At 33.5% G+C, this 15,677-nt stretch overlaps 1 protein-coding gene across 2 annotated transcripts in view; it reads left to right on the forward strand.

Moving 5' to 3' along the window:
- The window catches only part of PPM1B (protein phosphatase, Mg2+/Mn2+ dependent 1B), an 89,312-nt gene extending 85,665 nt beyond the window's left edge, over positions 1–3,647 (forward strand). Inside the window, exon 6 of one of the 2 annotated variants that reach the window (XM_069071609.1) lies at positions 50–1,127. In XM_069071609.1, coding sequence (XP_068927710.1) covers positions 50–355 — 306 coding nt within the window. In that variant the 3' untranslated portion in view covers positions 356–1,127. Of the gene's footprint in view, positions 1–49; positions 1,128–1,875 lie in introns of those variants that run through there. The other variant, XM_069071610.1, reaches the window with a different exon arrangement.
- Positions 3,648–15,677: the final 12,030 nt, after the last annotated feature.

Raw genomic sequence — 15,677 nt, forward strand, 5'->3', positions numbered from 1 at the left:
ATTATCCTAGTTTGTCTACTGACACTGGGGTCTTAAATCTTAAAAAAAGGCCTCCGATGATGCTGAGGAAAGTGGATCACAGGGAAAATTGGTGGAAGCTCTCAGGCAAATGAGAATTAATCATAGGGGAAACTACCGACAACTTCTGGAAGAGATGCTGACTAGTTACAGGCTAGCTAAAGTACAGGGAGAAGAAAGCCCTGCTGAATCAGCTGCTGGAGCTACTTCTTCGAACAATGATGCTGGAGACCCAGTGACAGTGCTGGAACCCCATACTGAAACAAAAAGTGATCTTGCTGAATTAGAACATTCTAATGAAGATGCAGGGACAAAGATGAGCGATTCACGCATATGAATTCTCTCTTTTGTTAATATGTTTATGGTCTTTGATTTGATGGTTTTGCCTAGCTAGTATAATGTATGCATTTGTGTATCAGTTTGTTACGTGAATCTTGGAAAACTAGTTTTATTTGTACAGTCTTATTTTTTAAGAAGGCCTTTTTCCATATAATTTTTATCAGATAATTCAAAGTTTACTATAGTACTTTAAACTTAATAAAATTATATATCCTATTTCATTTTATAGGGTGTTCCTGAAATCAGGTCACCAATTAAAGTCAGTAGTTTTGGGGTTTTTTTCTGTTTCTTTCTTTCTTAAAATTGGACTATGACAGATGAGTTCTTACCTGTTTCATTAAACCAAGATTAATTTCTGTTGTGGACAGGTTCTTTGTTAATACAGAACTTTATTGTTTTACATTGTTTTACATATTAGTGAACTCAAGTTTCATAATTTTGCCATTTGTTTAGTATTAGTTATTGCGGAAAGGCCAATGATGGCTTTTCTTTCTTGGAATGCTTTCTGACAATGTTGTTTGAAATTGTATTTATTTTAAAGCACTGTAGTTTTATTTCTAGAACTTGTGAGAAATTAAATGTTTCTTTTGACTTTGTATATTCTCTATAAAACAAATATAGTTTTAGAAAAAGTGTACTATACCTGAAACTGTGGTTTGTAGTTTCTGTATAGATGATATCTGTACAACAAAATGTATATGAAACTGTTTAGTATGAAAAAAAATTTGTGTTTAAGACTTCCCCCCAATAAAGCATGAAATGTGGAATAATTTATGCATGCTGTAATTTTTTAAAATAGATTTTAAAGATTACAGTTTTTATATTCAAGTGTATACTAGAAACCTAATCCAAACCAGAAATTTGTACTTAATATGCAAGCAAATCTTTTATACAAATCTTTGGTCCTTTTTAACTGGCAAGAAAAAAAGGATGTGTATGAAAATATAAAATTTTATGTCATCCATATGATTTTTACAACTAGCTACTTTCATAAAAGTATTCATTGCTTAGAAATAATAAAACATTTGCTTTCTATTTCTTATGCTAGGAATACTTTTAAAGCTGTATTTGTTTTGTTTTGTTATAATTTATTTTCAAATAAAATAGCTATTGATCACTCAGCAGAAATGATTTTCGTTTTTCCCCTGATAAATATGAAATTCTGTAAAAAATCAATTTTCTGACTCAGTTAAGATTTGTTTTTCTGAAAGTAATTTGAATAAACTATCTTAAGTTACTTTAAATGGAATGGAAGTGGCAATGATATTCATCAGTATACCTATCTTTCTGCCATTTCCAAATGAATTTTTAAAGTGCAATGCAATTATGATTTGGAATATTTAAAAAGGCTTAACATAGTGGGAATGGAAATGACCTCAGTATAAAAGCAGCTTTTCAAATAGAAGGTACTTTTGTTTGTGTGATTTTTGTTTTTCTTTTTAAACTTTTGAAATTCAGTCCATTGTGGGAGTAGTGTAGGTGAATAATATTAATATTCTTCCTTTTCTCTTCCTGTAGGGTGCTGGAGATCTAGAAGACCCATGGTAGCCTTACAAATCTACTAAAATGCTTTTGATTCTGAAAATTGGGGGAAAAACTTTTAATCACAGTTTTCTTCAATGCCAGGGAATAATTCTGGTGGATTTCCAACATTTTGTGAAATGAGCAGAAAATTATCAGAATTTTCCATCATATGTTCATTTTTGTGTTTTCTGATATTGCCACTCTTAGCATTGCCTATACTACAGTATTTTTGCCAACCTCAGGCATACTGATTACATCTGTATTGAACTTGATTACTAGAAACCAATGGAGTGATTCTACCATAAATCAATAAACTACCATAAATCAATAAATGTGCCTGAGGTGCATGGGATTATAGTTGTACTCTGAAGATACATTCTGATTTTTATTTTAACAAAACTCACAACATATAAGCATGTAAGAGTACAAATAATTGTCTGAGACGCTACTTATTTCACTTTACCAAGTTGGAAAGCTTTTGAGGCTCTGTGGCTTGGAATGTCAGTTGGGCAATATGCTATGGGATGTGAATTTATTAGTGTTGTTATTTTTATTTTTTTTATTTTTCAGTTTTACCTGTAATACCAGACTGGGTTCTCCAACAGTGTCCAAATTGTGATGTTGCCTTGCTTCAAGATAAGTGTATTTGGCAATAATAAGATGATTTTAGGCATCAAAATTCCTTCAGAATTTCACCCATGTGCACAACACATCCTTAACATCTAACTTTAGAAGTCTCCTTAAACCAAACTGATTTAACTTATAATTAGCTGCAATTTGCTTTGACATCTCACTGCTTCAGTTTTTTATTATGAAAATTTGCCTTTATAATGTAAATTGTGATTTTTTTTGTTCTAAATGTGGTTTTTCTATAGTTTGAATTTCCAGCTTAAGATAAAAACAGAAATTTTATGTAAAATTGGTATTTTTATTTTGCATTATTTTCAGAACTCAGAATATCACTTTGAGATTACTATAAATACAGTTAAAATTATCTATTTTAGATCTAAGAAAATATTACAGAGATATTTTCATGGGTTCCGTGACCTTTCATTTTATAAACAGTGGGCATGGTACAGAGTGGCTGTCATGTAAGGTACTTGAAGATTCTTAGTTTAATTCTATTTTTGCAATAACATTAATTTTTCTGAATTTTTTTGAGTTGTGCATGTATTAAGCCCAGTTAATGCTGAACATGAAGAGTATTTATCTAAAAGAAGCTATTGGGTAGGGGAAGCAATGAATGTATCCATCTGTATATGATTTACATGATGTGGATGCCTTGTAAACATTTTCCTATTTGTTTAAACTGTGTTTCAGCGAGGATGTTATTGCCCTGTGTGTAGTTTAAGCTAATGAGTCATCAACTGGTTTTGTGTGAAATGGAATTCATGGTATTTTCTGTAACTTTTTCCCTAAGCTGTCTGTAAAGTGACACATTTGCCTACAGCCAGCTTTTCTAATCATCCGATTTCATTGTGCATCTGATTTTTTTTTTGTCTATAGACAATTATTGCCACGGTATATTTTATTTATTCATTAGATTTTAGCCTTGTAAGTTAAAGTGTTTTAAATGATGTTAACCGGGTTTGGGGGTTGTTAAAAGATAGGGAATGAAGAATGCAAAATGGTTTATTGTTCAGACTGTTCGCTCTGGTCCAACCCTGTACTGATGATAGTACCTCCCAGTATGATATTGTGATGTTTCATACAATGCAGTGAACATAACCAACTTGTTATCTTCAATAAAGGATTGATAAAAACAGTGTGATATGTTGCTATTTTGTATAAGGCATTTTTATAATTAATATATTTAGAGTATATTATTTTAAACTATAAAACTTACAGTAAACAACTTACTGTAAAACTTGATAGAGAATCGTGTAGGTAAAAAAATATTTCAGGAAAGAAATTTTCAAAAAATGCATAGAGTAATACTAATTAAAATCCATATTACTCTTAAAATAGAATTGTACCAAAATATCTAACTTTAATTTTTATCCACCTTTTCAGGGGAATGGTCAGAGTGAAATCAATTCTTATAACTTCAGAGATTAAAAAAAAAAAAAGAAACAAGCAGGTCTCCGTATTCAACAGTAAGTTGTTAACAGAAATAACCTAGTTCCTTTTCAACACCTTGATGCTATTCTAATTTGTTGGCCATATTTAAAAATCCTATAAGACAATAACGTCATGTTTAACATAGACTTGATGTATCTTGGGCCATTGTGATATTGAAAGATTTTTAAATGTACAGGGTAAACCTAATGTATTACAAATTTCCCCCCAGATAACAGAAGTTAGAATGTAAATGAGATCTCATAATTTGATGTTTAAATGTAACTTTTGAAACTTTAACACATTCTATGTCCAAATCGCTTTGAATTTGTTATAATGTATTCAGTAAATCATTTTCTATAGCTAAGTATATATTATTTTTGTGATGAGGTCTTATTCTAAATTCCATTAGTTTCCTCCAAATGAAACAATTTTAACAACTGTCAAAGTCAAGTTTGACTAGAAAGGAGAAATAGAACCTTGCCTTTTTTCCTGTACTTGGTACTAGAATTTTTGTCTGACTTTGCTGGCATTGTAGAGTCTAGTTTCTATCAGAATTGGGAGGAAGGGGTGCCATTTGGGAAAGAGAAAGGTAATAAGTGGTATTGTTTGAATTTTGGATCCTTTATTTCTGTCAAAAAAAAATTCAGTATCTTAAAAAAAAACCCACAAATATCCATGGAAATTATTAGTCTTAATAGTGAAATTACTTGAAACTAAAGACTTTTTATCTGCCAGTCTTCAGTGTTTGGTGTATGTTTATAGTAAAGAATTATTCATAATCTTTTCTTTTACATTTCCAAATATTTCTAGTTGCTTCTTCAACTATCTAATAATATGCTCAATTTTAAATGCCCTCATAGGGACTCAAGTCTGTCTTACTTTAGACTTGAAATTTTTTTTATTAAGAATCTTTCACAAAACCTAAAAACAGCAGAAAGACTGTTTGAAATGAAACAATAGCTGACCTGTCTAAAATATCTACTTTCTTAGGTCAGATTTATGATTTTAAAGTAATAGCAAATATATAACCAGGAGTGCCAGATACTTAAAACTATTACCATGCTAGCTTTAAAAATTTTATATGTAATAATTGGAATTTATTGCTGTAATGCAAAATTTTTCACCTTAGGAGCCACTTTTCCAACAACAGTAATAATAATAATTATTATATGTCCTTCTCCTTAGTGTTCAAAGGTAGTGTGCTCTGCCCTTTCCTTTTTTTTTTCTTCTTTTCTTAAGGATATATGCCTTCACTTTTCTGCCAATAATACGACACTGTCTGGCTAAATTTTAACTTTTTTTTTTTTTTTACATTTCCAATCCTATCAACTTGGCTTGAACTAGAAATTAGATTGAACTCAATTAATCAGGTTAATTTTCCTAACCTAGACCATTTCCATGTGCCCACCCACCTCTAAACCATTAGTACTCATTCTTATAGCTAAGCAAAGTGCTAGGCAAAATATATATATTCATCAAGTTGGATATCATGTACCTTAATTCTGTGCCTGTAGTCTACTGCTCTAGTCTGTGTTGTTGTTTTATAGTTTCTTGTTTTATATTACATATCGTAGTTACACATATTAGTCATTGTGTATAATTGAAAAGTAGAAGTCTTCTGAATTTCCTGTATTTGGTAGCGGGGTGGGATGCTAAAAAATTGTTCTTTGATACTGAGAGAAAAGCAATTGATAAAATTTTGTCCATTAATAAAAATGTATTAAGTGCCTGCTCTGTCCTAAGCATTTAAAGATACAAAGAAAGGTGCAGAAGACAGTCCCTGCTCTCTAGGAGCTTGTCATCTAGTTGAGGAGACAAGATTCAAATAGTTATGTTCAAAAAGGCTCTGTATAGGGTAAATTGAACAGCATTAACAGAGAGGAAGCCCTAGAATTAAAAGGGATTTAGCAAGGCTTCTTGTAGAAAGTAAGATTTTAACTAGGACTTAAAGCCAGGAAAGTCACAAGGCAAATAAGAGGAGGGAGGACATTCCAGTTATGGGAGACAAGTCAGTGAAAATGCCTAGTCAGGAGATGAGATGTCTGCTACTAGAGTTTATTGAGGTAGGTCAGGGTCTCAGACGGGCACTTTAGGAAGGTTGCTTTTACATCTAAGTGGAGGATGGACTAAAGTGGAGACTCATGGCAGGAAAACTAGGGCATGTTATTGCAGTAGTTCATGCACAAGGTGATGAGAATCTGCATGAGAGTGGTGGCAGTGAAGAGGGCATAAGTGTGCAATGTTATGGAGGTAAATCAACAGTCCGTGGCTACAGATTGGATATATGGAGGGTAAGAGTAAGGAGTCAAAGACAACACCTAGGTTGTGAGCTTGGGTTTATATTTGAAATAGATGTCTCCTGAGTTTCTTTTAGTCAGGTACTGAAAGATTAATCTGGCTTTCAAAATGAGGGAGTTGCATTTGTTTTGTTAGCCTCTCTAGTGTTTATTGAAAATGAACGTTCATTGAATGTAGAAGGAACTCTGAGATGTTGTTCTTGTAGGTTTTAAGAAACCACACTGATTAAGTCATTACCGATTTACATTAAGAAAACTTTAATGGGGCGGCTAGGTGGTGCAGTGAATAGAGCACTGACCCTGGAGTCAGGAGGACCTGAGTTCAAATTTGGCCTCAGACATTTAACACTAGCCATGTGACCTTGGGCAAGTCACTTAACCCCAATTGCCCTGCCTTCCCCCTCCAAAAAGAAATAAAAAAAGAAAACTTTAATAGTTTTCAAAATAACTTGATATTATGTATGCTACATTTTCCTTCAATCAGAAAATTCATAAGCTTTGCAAGTTTTAGATGTTTATGCCTAATTCTTATTTGTAATTTGAGTTTACATTGAATTAAAGCATGGTGCCTTGAATATAAACACTTAATGTTTGTTCAATTGAATTGAATGAAAAATCAGTATAATGCTTTTAATGATTGTAGGGGCATATAGTTCACATTGTCTTAAATTCACCCTCTCTGTTTCTACTTCTTTCCCCTTCCCCCTCCTTATCTTCTGGAGGTCATTTGAAACATGACAACCCTGACTAGACAGCTCTCTTGGCATAGCTGCTTCTCATGCCCATTACCTCCTCTCTCTAGCTATCTTATCCAGATCACTTGCCCTCATGAATCTGTTCTCTGTTCCTTTTTCCAATTTACCTGTAACGTTTCTCTGCTTACTCTTTTTTCTGGTACCTACTTCATTTGTTAGTTTGCTGTGATGTATTTTCTCTTGAACTTTTATTGACTGTGGACACTTGTTCCATAATCCAGATAAACCAGGATCATAAATTATGAGCCAAACCTCTTAAAAAGAATCTAGTCTGATGTTCTCATCTTACAGATGAGCAACCAAACTTAATGAGGTGAAGTGACCTGCCTGTGGTCATTCAGCTAGTGGGTACCGAAACTAAGATTAGGCGCACCTCCTTTTGGCTTTAAATAAGTCAGCAAATTTTTTTTACTTAGTATATGCTAAGCATTGAGGATACACAAGAAGGCAAAAACCTGGTCCCTCCCCGCAAGGAGCACATATTCTTACTGGAGAGACAAAATGCAAATGATTATGAGCACACAGGAAAATACAGTGTAGATGAAAGATAATCTTTGAAGGGAGAGCAGAAGTGGGAGGTGGGGAAGAAGCTGGGAAAGGCCTCCTTATAGCAGGTGAGATTTGAGCTGAAGTGCTTTCTATTTCATTAGGCTACCTCTCATGGATTATACTTCTGATTTTTTTCCCCAACTATGTGTTTCTTAAAAGAATTTTGGTAACAATTGGCATAAATTCATTCTTGTTAATCCTGCCACCTAGTGGCAACATCAACACAGACACCTATATGGAAATGTTTTCCCACAGAAATAAACCCACAAATTCCCAGCCAGACACAGACACCCTTTCACAGAGATGGACCTAGAGACACCATCAAAAACATAAATGACTCCATAGTTTTTCCCCTAGATACACTTGTAAACAAAGACTATAAAGACATGGGCATACCCACAGAGAGAGATGCCCCGAGAGAAAAGGGTAAACAGACACACACTTGGAAAGCTGGATAGTAGAAAGAGGCTGATAATGTGGGTTTTAATCCTCTGTTCTACTCCATCTTCCTTGTGTGAAATTGGGTAAATCATTTAATCTTTTCATATTCTCTTCTGTGAACTGAGAAGGTTGAAGCACAATATAAAACTTCTTGTATAACTCTTAATATTAAGTTTCTACTAAATCTATGATCCTGTGATACAGGGGCAACTTAGCTTTTATATATGGTAGATGATCCCATTGTAGCAAATACACACCATTACACAGAATGGTTATGTTTAATAGCTATGTTCATCTCCAAGTAGAGACAGTATGATATAGTGCCAGGGTATCAGACATGCAGCCTGCTATACTCCCAAGTGTGGCCTGAGTCAGAGGAAAAAATGTAATTGGAAAATATTTAACAAAATAAATAAAATTATAATAAAACATAGATAACATTTTAAAACTCAGTCAGCACGTGGATTGCACGGTCCTTATTTCTGAATAAGTGATCCTCATTTCTATTTTAGTTTCACACCACTGGTGTATTGGATAAAGGGAGCTACATCAAGTCAGGAAGACCTGGATTTAAAGCTTGCCTTTGATATATATTGGCTGTGTGAACCTGTTGATCACTTAAGCTCTCAGTGCGCTAAGTAACTATATAAGACCATGAATTGAAGAGAAGAAATAGGTATGCATTTGATAAAGGGAGTTCCTCACTTGGAAGTACCCTGATGAAATAACAGGTCTGATTTTCTACAAAAGCAGGGGTAACTAATACAGTGTTTTCTTATATTAATTATAATTCTCTGAGAAATTTGTGCAAGTGCTTTGATTCCTATCCAGTATAATGTAACATGTCTTATAGCAGATAAATTCTGAGTGCTGTTTGGGTTATATGCAGTATAGGGAAGAAAAGAACCTGAACTGTGAATTGGTTTTTTTAATTCTTCTATCTGATTATCAAGTAGCAACTACTTTTCAGTTCCCTTCATACCTCCCTTAAAGATTCCGTCCTACCTTAAATATTTCTAGTTTGTGGAACTTAACTTGACTGAACTAGAAGTAAAACAACAAACATACAGAAAAATATTCAGTAACCAGGAAGAAGAAAATGTTGTGGTGTACATGTCCTCCTTGAATTTTCCAGAGAGTCTGCTCACCTGATGGACTTTCTCTAGATCTCTTATTGTATGTATATCAGGGGAACAGAGAGTTTTTGATCTATTATCCTGCACTTTGATTACATACTGACCCACTTCCTCTTCTGGTTATGTCTTGGATGGAATTCATTGTAGACCTTTTCCTTATGTGCAATGTTGGTTATATACAGTATTGCAGACTACTCAGATCTACCATGGATAATCTGTCATTTTAAATTTTTTTGGAGACTGGTATTTGAAAGGTATGTGAAATCCATAATTCCTGAAGTTCTGAACTTTGAATCAGAACGTCCTGGATTTATATCCATCTCCTTTTGGAAATTTGTTATTATTATTATTATGTAACAGTTCTCAGTATATCAATATATTTATCAAAGTTCATCATTCCTTCAATGGGGCAACACCACTAGAAATTTAAAAAATCCCAAATATATTTTGGGGGTAGATATTTTACATTCTAATGAGTATACCCAGATCTTATAGGCTCACCTGGACTTCTTACAACACAGTTTTGATGTAGTTTTGAATGAAAAAGTGAGTTTAATTAGTCAAAATAATAATTTTCGAGTCTTTGATACTTTTTTGGGATACTTTGATATTATCTTTCCCATGACAAGCATTTTTTCTTCATGGAAGTCAGTAGCAGCTGTTATTTTACTGGTCTTGTTATGTTTTCAGTTTTAGGAAGCCTTTGCTTCATTGTTGAAGAATAATAACCTCTCCATCTTCCTTCTGAAGATCTTTGCTCATTTTCTGAGGATTAATTAGGCTACTTTGTTAGATTTTAGTATTTTTCTTTCCATATTTTATGGCACTTTACCTTGTGCTTTAGTCTTAATTTTGTTTCTTTATGATCTTGTTTCATTATGAGCTTTAATTCTCCATGATACACTTGACCCTCCAAGCTAGTACTATGATGCCTGGCACATAGTAAATGCTTAATAAATGCTTGTTGATTTGGCCAGTAACTGCTGTAATGTCGCTTAACAGTCACTGTTTTTGTATTTGTCACAATAATTGAACACGTGCATGGCTGGAAATCTAGCATTCAGCTGATAGGTTACTAACTAAAGGTGAGGAAGTTTGTTCAATCTGGTTTAATCTGGTTATGGTCAGACATTCTCAGTCAACTGTGTCAATAGAAACACTTGCATGCCCATTGCTGACATAAAACCATTTCAAAATTATTGTTTATCCCAAGCAATTTCATACACCCTTGTATTTACCTGAGAATGTTATATTGAGGCTTAGATGAGCTAAGATAATGTGTACTAAACACTTTACAAACTTTAAAGCCCCATGAGAATGCCATTTGGTATTCATACCATATCACCAGAGGAATATTGATGTTAAAAAAATGAACTTTAGGGTTAAGAAAAAAACTACAAAATTTCCTAGAGACACCTCAATCCATTCTTTTCATCTGTGGATCCACTTAATTGTGCGTGTGCAGTGTCTGTCAAAGATATATGTATTGATGGATTGATTCTATAGGCTGTCCACCCAACTGCTTATCATGGTCCAAATAATACATATTTTTTCCTCCACTTGATTTTTCCTGTGTGGTTTGTTAAATCAAATTTATGAATTATCATTGATCACATTTAGGAGCCTTTACAGTATTTGGACTTTGGAGTAGTTAGGATAATATCATCTGCAAACAAACCTTTGGAGGACCTCACCATTTATAGAAAATTTCTCTGATTTAGGCTTTGTGCTGCTTATCATTCTTCAGAATGATAAATACCATTGCTGTTTATGTGGTAAATAAATATATTTACCATTGTGTACCATTTAATACCATGATATTGCAAATACTTTCTCCCTGTTTTATGTCTAAATACTCATAATCAGAAGGTCTTTAAAGAAAGATTTTAAGTGTGTACGTTTTTAACAAAAAGATGTATGCTAGCTTATTGGAGGAGAGCCTTTTGCTTTACTGAATTAAACACATTTTAATTGACAGGCACAAGGGTTCTGTATTATCTGTAACTTTTCATTCCTGTAATGATGTAATATGCTATAAGAGCATCATTTGTGAAAGCTCACTTACTTCTTTCTCATGCCTTCATGAAAGATATCTTCAATACATGTGTAGATTGCCCTCACAAAAGCTTCATAGGGATGGTCAAATAGGGCCTGTTGTAAAAACGGGCCAGTTGTTAATGCTGATAACCTCATGGTTGCATTCTTATGTTATTAATGGGGTCTGATTTTTTTCCCACCTAGCCATTTGGTATCCTTTCTTTCAGATATTTTGAAAATCAGTCTCTAAAATATCCTCAAATTTGTTTGTGATCCAGCGTGTGCATTTGGTCTAGTCTAGTAGTTCTTCCCATCTTCAGGATCATTTCTACCCCCTGATGCTTCAGATTGGGCACTGTTATATAAGTCTAGTACTATTGACAGAAAACAAGTCTATTATCAAACTCTTGACAGATCTTTTTCCTTAGTCAATTGTGTGTTGTCTGTCCCACTTTGATCCATTTTCCAGTTTTTGTCATCACTAACTTATTTACTTTATTTGCCTCTTGCATGGCATAGATGCTCATTTTTATTTGTTCTTAAAAGAACCATAGATTTAGAAGAGACATAGAGGTGTCACCTAGGTCAACCATCTTGTTCCACAGAAGAGAAAACAAAGGGAAGTGACTTCCCAATGGCACAGATGTCAAAGACAATATTTGAAACCAGGTCTGGGACCTAATAGTGAAGAAAGATTGACCTTTGATCCAAGAAGGATGGCTGGCCACAAGCAATTGGTTGCAGAAATGACTTGTATCACTTCTCAATGATTTTCTTTTTTAAAGAACATAATCAATATAATTATGTAGTGTTTGATACTTATCATGTATAGCATCTTCTGACTACCTTGTGGAGAAAACTTTACATATCATAAAAACCTGAGACTTGTGTATAGCCTAGTAAGTCTTTCAACTTCTTGTATCTTTATTACTGAGCCATATTTTGTTAAGCAATTTTTGCTATCTTCCCCATTCACATTACTGAGTAATAAAGTATATTTTTATTTCATTTGAAGGATCTTAGGAAATTCTTATCATTTTTCTCTCCTGTCATCCCTATAATATGTGCTCGCATATATATGCTGCCATTATTTTCATGGTGACTTCTTTGTTTTTTACAGGCATAATTTGGGCAGGGAGAGATACAGAAAAAAAAAATTTGTTAAGTACCTGATATATGCCATGCACTGTGCTATGCTGTTTATAAATATTACCTCCTTTCATCCTCACAACAACCTTGTGAGGTAGGTATTATTATCCCCATTTTACAGATGAGGCAACTGAGACAGAGATTTAAGTGGCATGCCTAAGGTCACATAAATAGAAAGTGTGTGAGGCCAGATTTAGAACTTAGATCTTCCTGACTGGAGGCCCATGCTCTATCCACTGCATTCCCCAAGTGTGTACAGGTAATAGAAAATGACCAAGTTATCAAGTATCTGGTGAAGATGATGTTTATTATTTCCCTTAGTTGCATGATAAAACCAGTCTACTCCAAGAATAACCTGTGAGCTATCTTATCCTTTACTTACAACTTTTTGTCTTCTGGTTTCATTCATAATAAGAATTGTCAATATTAGTAGGACTCTGTTCTCTGAAAGTATTTTACAGGCATTCACATTTAGATCACTAGTAGTTGTGTCATTGTTTGTAGAGAATCTCTATAGACTCTGGAGTTCTTTAACACTTTTGGCTCCCTTTTCTGCCTTTTTGTCACTGTTACTGCAAAAGCACGATATTCAGGGCCATTTTGTACTTTTCTTTGTTTCATAAGTTGCCATCACAAAAGAATTTATTATTAAATGGCCAAACTACTGGTCTTTGGCTAAATTGCTTCTTAAATTGAGATTACTCAGCCTTCCTGGTATGATAGACCTTAGCATATTTTTCTGGCACAGCTTTTGAAATCCCAGAGTCACTTTCATGCTATGATGAGCATTAAGGGAACACTTTGTGGATGAACATATATCCTGTATAACTATGAACTTTATATATAAGCTAGATATACAGACCTGATACATATGTAAAATTACAAATTCACGTGTGGGTTGGCAGCTTGTAGTCTGAGAAATAGTGTAGTAGATACTTTTAGTCGTGGGATATTGCCATGGAGACCTGGATCATGGATTCAGACCTAGAAGAGTTCAAATCCTACTAGTTGGGTAACCCTGGGCAAGTCACTTAAGCTGACCCTTAATTTCTTGTCTTTTAAATGGGGATAAACTCATTAGGCTGTAGTGAGGATCAGATGAGATAATATAATTGGGAGCTGTTTTGTATTCTAGAGTTGGCCTAACCTTCACATCAAGCTTGCATGATCATTTTTTTTTTTAAAGTGGAATGTATAGTTATTATCTTTAGCTTGTCTGTTTTATAGAATTATATAGGGAATAAATATAGACATTAGAACTCATTAAAGAAATATTTCTTAGTACATGTATTGTGCATTTAAGAATTTTCAGCGTTTTTTGAAAACATTCACATAGGAAAGTTAGTTTTTTTTTTAAATTTTAACCAAGGTCATCAAGCCATGCACCCATTCTTCTGAAATTATACAACCATCAAAGAGTACTTGCTATTTTTTTACAAATACCTAGGCCTTTGAGGCACAAAAATAAATCTTGACTTTGAAAGCCTCATCAAAGTTTTTGAAGGTATTTTTTTGGGTATTACTTTCAGGCTTACATTTTATGAAAGGAAAAAATATGTATTCAACAATATATTTAAAGCATACTGCAAGCTTTAAAAACAGTATAATGCAAGTTATTATTAATAATAATGATGACAAATGCAAAATAGATACAAGGTGATTTGGCACTAGCAGAATGGAAGATCAGGAGTCTTTCTCATATGGAAGTAAACAAAGTCCTCACCCCACTGGAAATTCAAAGTTAATTTGATTCCTATTTTTTTTATGAAGCATTCGTAGATGAGTCTTACTCCACAGTAAGAGACATTTTATTGCTCTTCTGTATGTGTAAAGATATAGATGTGTAACTATGTAGATACATACTCCTTTCTCTTCATTGTTTACTCCTGGAAGTCAGTGATGTTTCTGTGACCAACACCTTGGCAAGCAAAAGTGCTATTAAACATAGACATTTAATGAATGCATGCTGAGTGAGTGACAGGTGTATCTTTGGATTCATGATGTTTATTGTAGAGTATTTAATGCTAATAAGCGATTCCTTCCACTTGTCAAATAGAATCTTATTTGGTATTTCTGCTATATCAGAAGGATAGCATATAAATAATTACTGGAAAACTGATAATTTTGTAACCTTATAATAAAGAAAAAATTAAACAAGCCTAAACAACACATAAAAAAAAAAAAACACGTGCAGTATTTCATACCTTTTTTCCTTCTACATTATCTGCAAAAGAGGGGGAGAGGAGTAATGTGATATCTTCTTTGGGCCTACTTGATCATTATAATTTCACAGCATTTAATTGTTATTCTTTCCATTTCTGTATTTTCTTGATTCTACTTACTTTGCTTTACATAAGTTCATGTAAGTCTTCCATGCTTTCCTGTATTCATTATTTCTTACAGCATGATAATATTCAATTACATTTGTTTGCCACAATGTTTAACTTCCCCAATCAGTGTGTGTCAACTTTGTTTCCAGTTATTTGCTGCTATAAATTTTTCCATGTATTTCTTCTAGTTATTTACTTCCTTGTGATAAGTACCTAGCAGTAAAAAATCTTTTGAGTGAAACAATATGGATGTTATTCTCTACATAATACCAAATTGCTTTTGAAAATGGTTGGACCAATCTATAGCTTGAAAAACCTTTTCAGTTCTAAGTTGATTGAAAAAAAATTGTGGCTCAATAATTATACTGTTTTGGAACTTTTAAGGATTTCAAACTGATCTCCATGCTTACTTGCTGAAAATAAATTTGGGGATTCCTATGGTGACAGTCTTTCCTATCAGCTCCTTCATGTGCTTCACGTTGACTTCCCTGTGATAATTTTTGGTTTTATATTTAAAGATTTGAGGTATGCTAATTAGTGATTCTGCTTTTAAAAATTATTTAGACTGACTTTCTTGGAAAATCAGATGACTTCCAAACTTATGCCTCCAGTTTGGGTATCTTTTAAATATCCAGTTCTCTGTCTTGAACTGCTGGACATCTTAGCATATCTAAAAACAAATTTCTCTTTTCTAAAACCAGCTTTATCTTCCCTATTTCTTATCTGGCATCATCATTTTTCTAGACTCCCCAGACGAAATACTGAGTCCCCTAACTTTTCCTTTTCCCTTACTCTCTTCGTGCAGTCAGTAACCAAATCCTAACAAATTGTTTATATTTACAAATATCATATATTCCTTTCCACCCTTAATTTAGATCAATAATACTTAGTATCTTGATTATGTAATTTCTGTTTACTCCACAAGGCCTTGGTTAAGTCTTGCCTTATTTTCTCCTTGAAACTTTCCCAGATCTCCATAACACATGGTAATTTTCCCTTCCTCTGAAAGCTTTGTGTAGCACAATATAGGGCTCATTTGAG

This window comes from Petaurus breviceps, unplaced genomic scaffold, assembly GCF_028583685.1.
Source record: "Petaurus breviceps papuanus isolate PSGF00001 unplaced genomic scaffold, PetGlider_PUasm1.0 90842, whole genome shotgun sequence".
In the NCBI taxonomy this organism is placed as follows: Eukaryota; Metazoa; Chordata; class Mammalia; order Diprotodontia; family Petauridae; genus Petaurus; species Petaurus breviceps.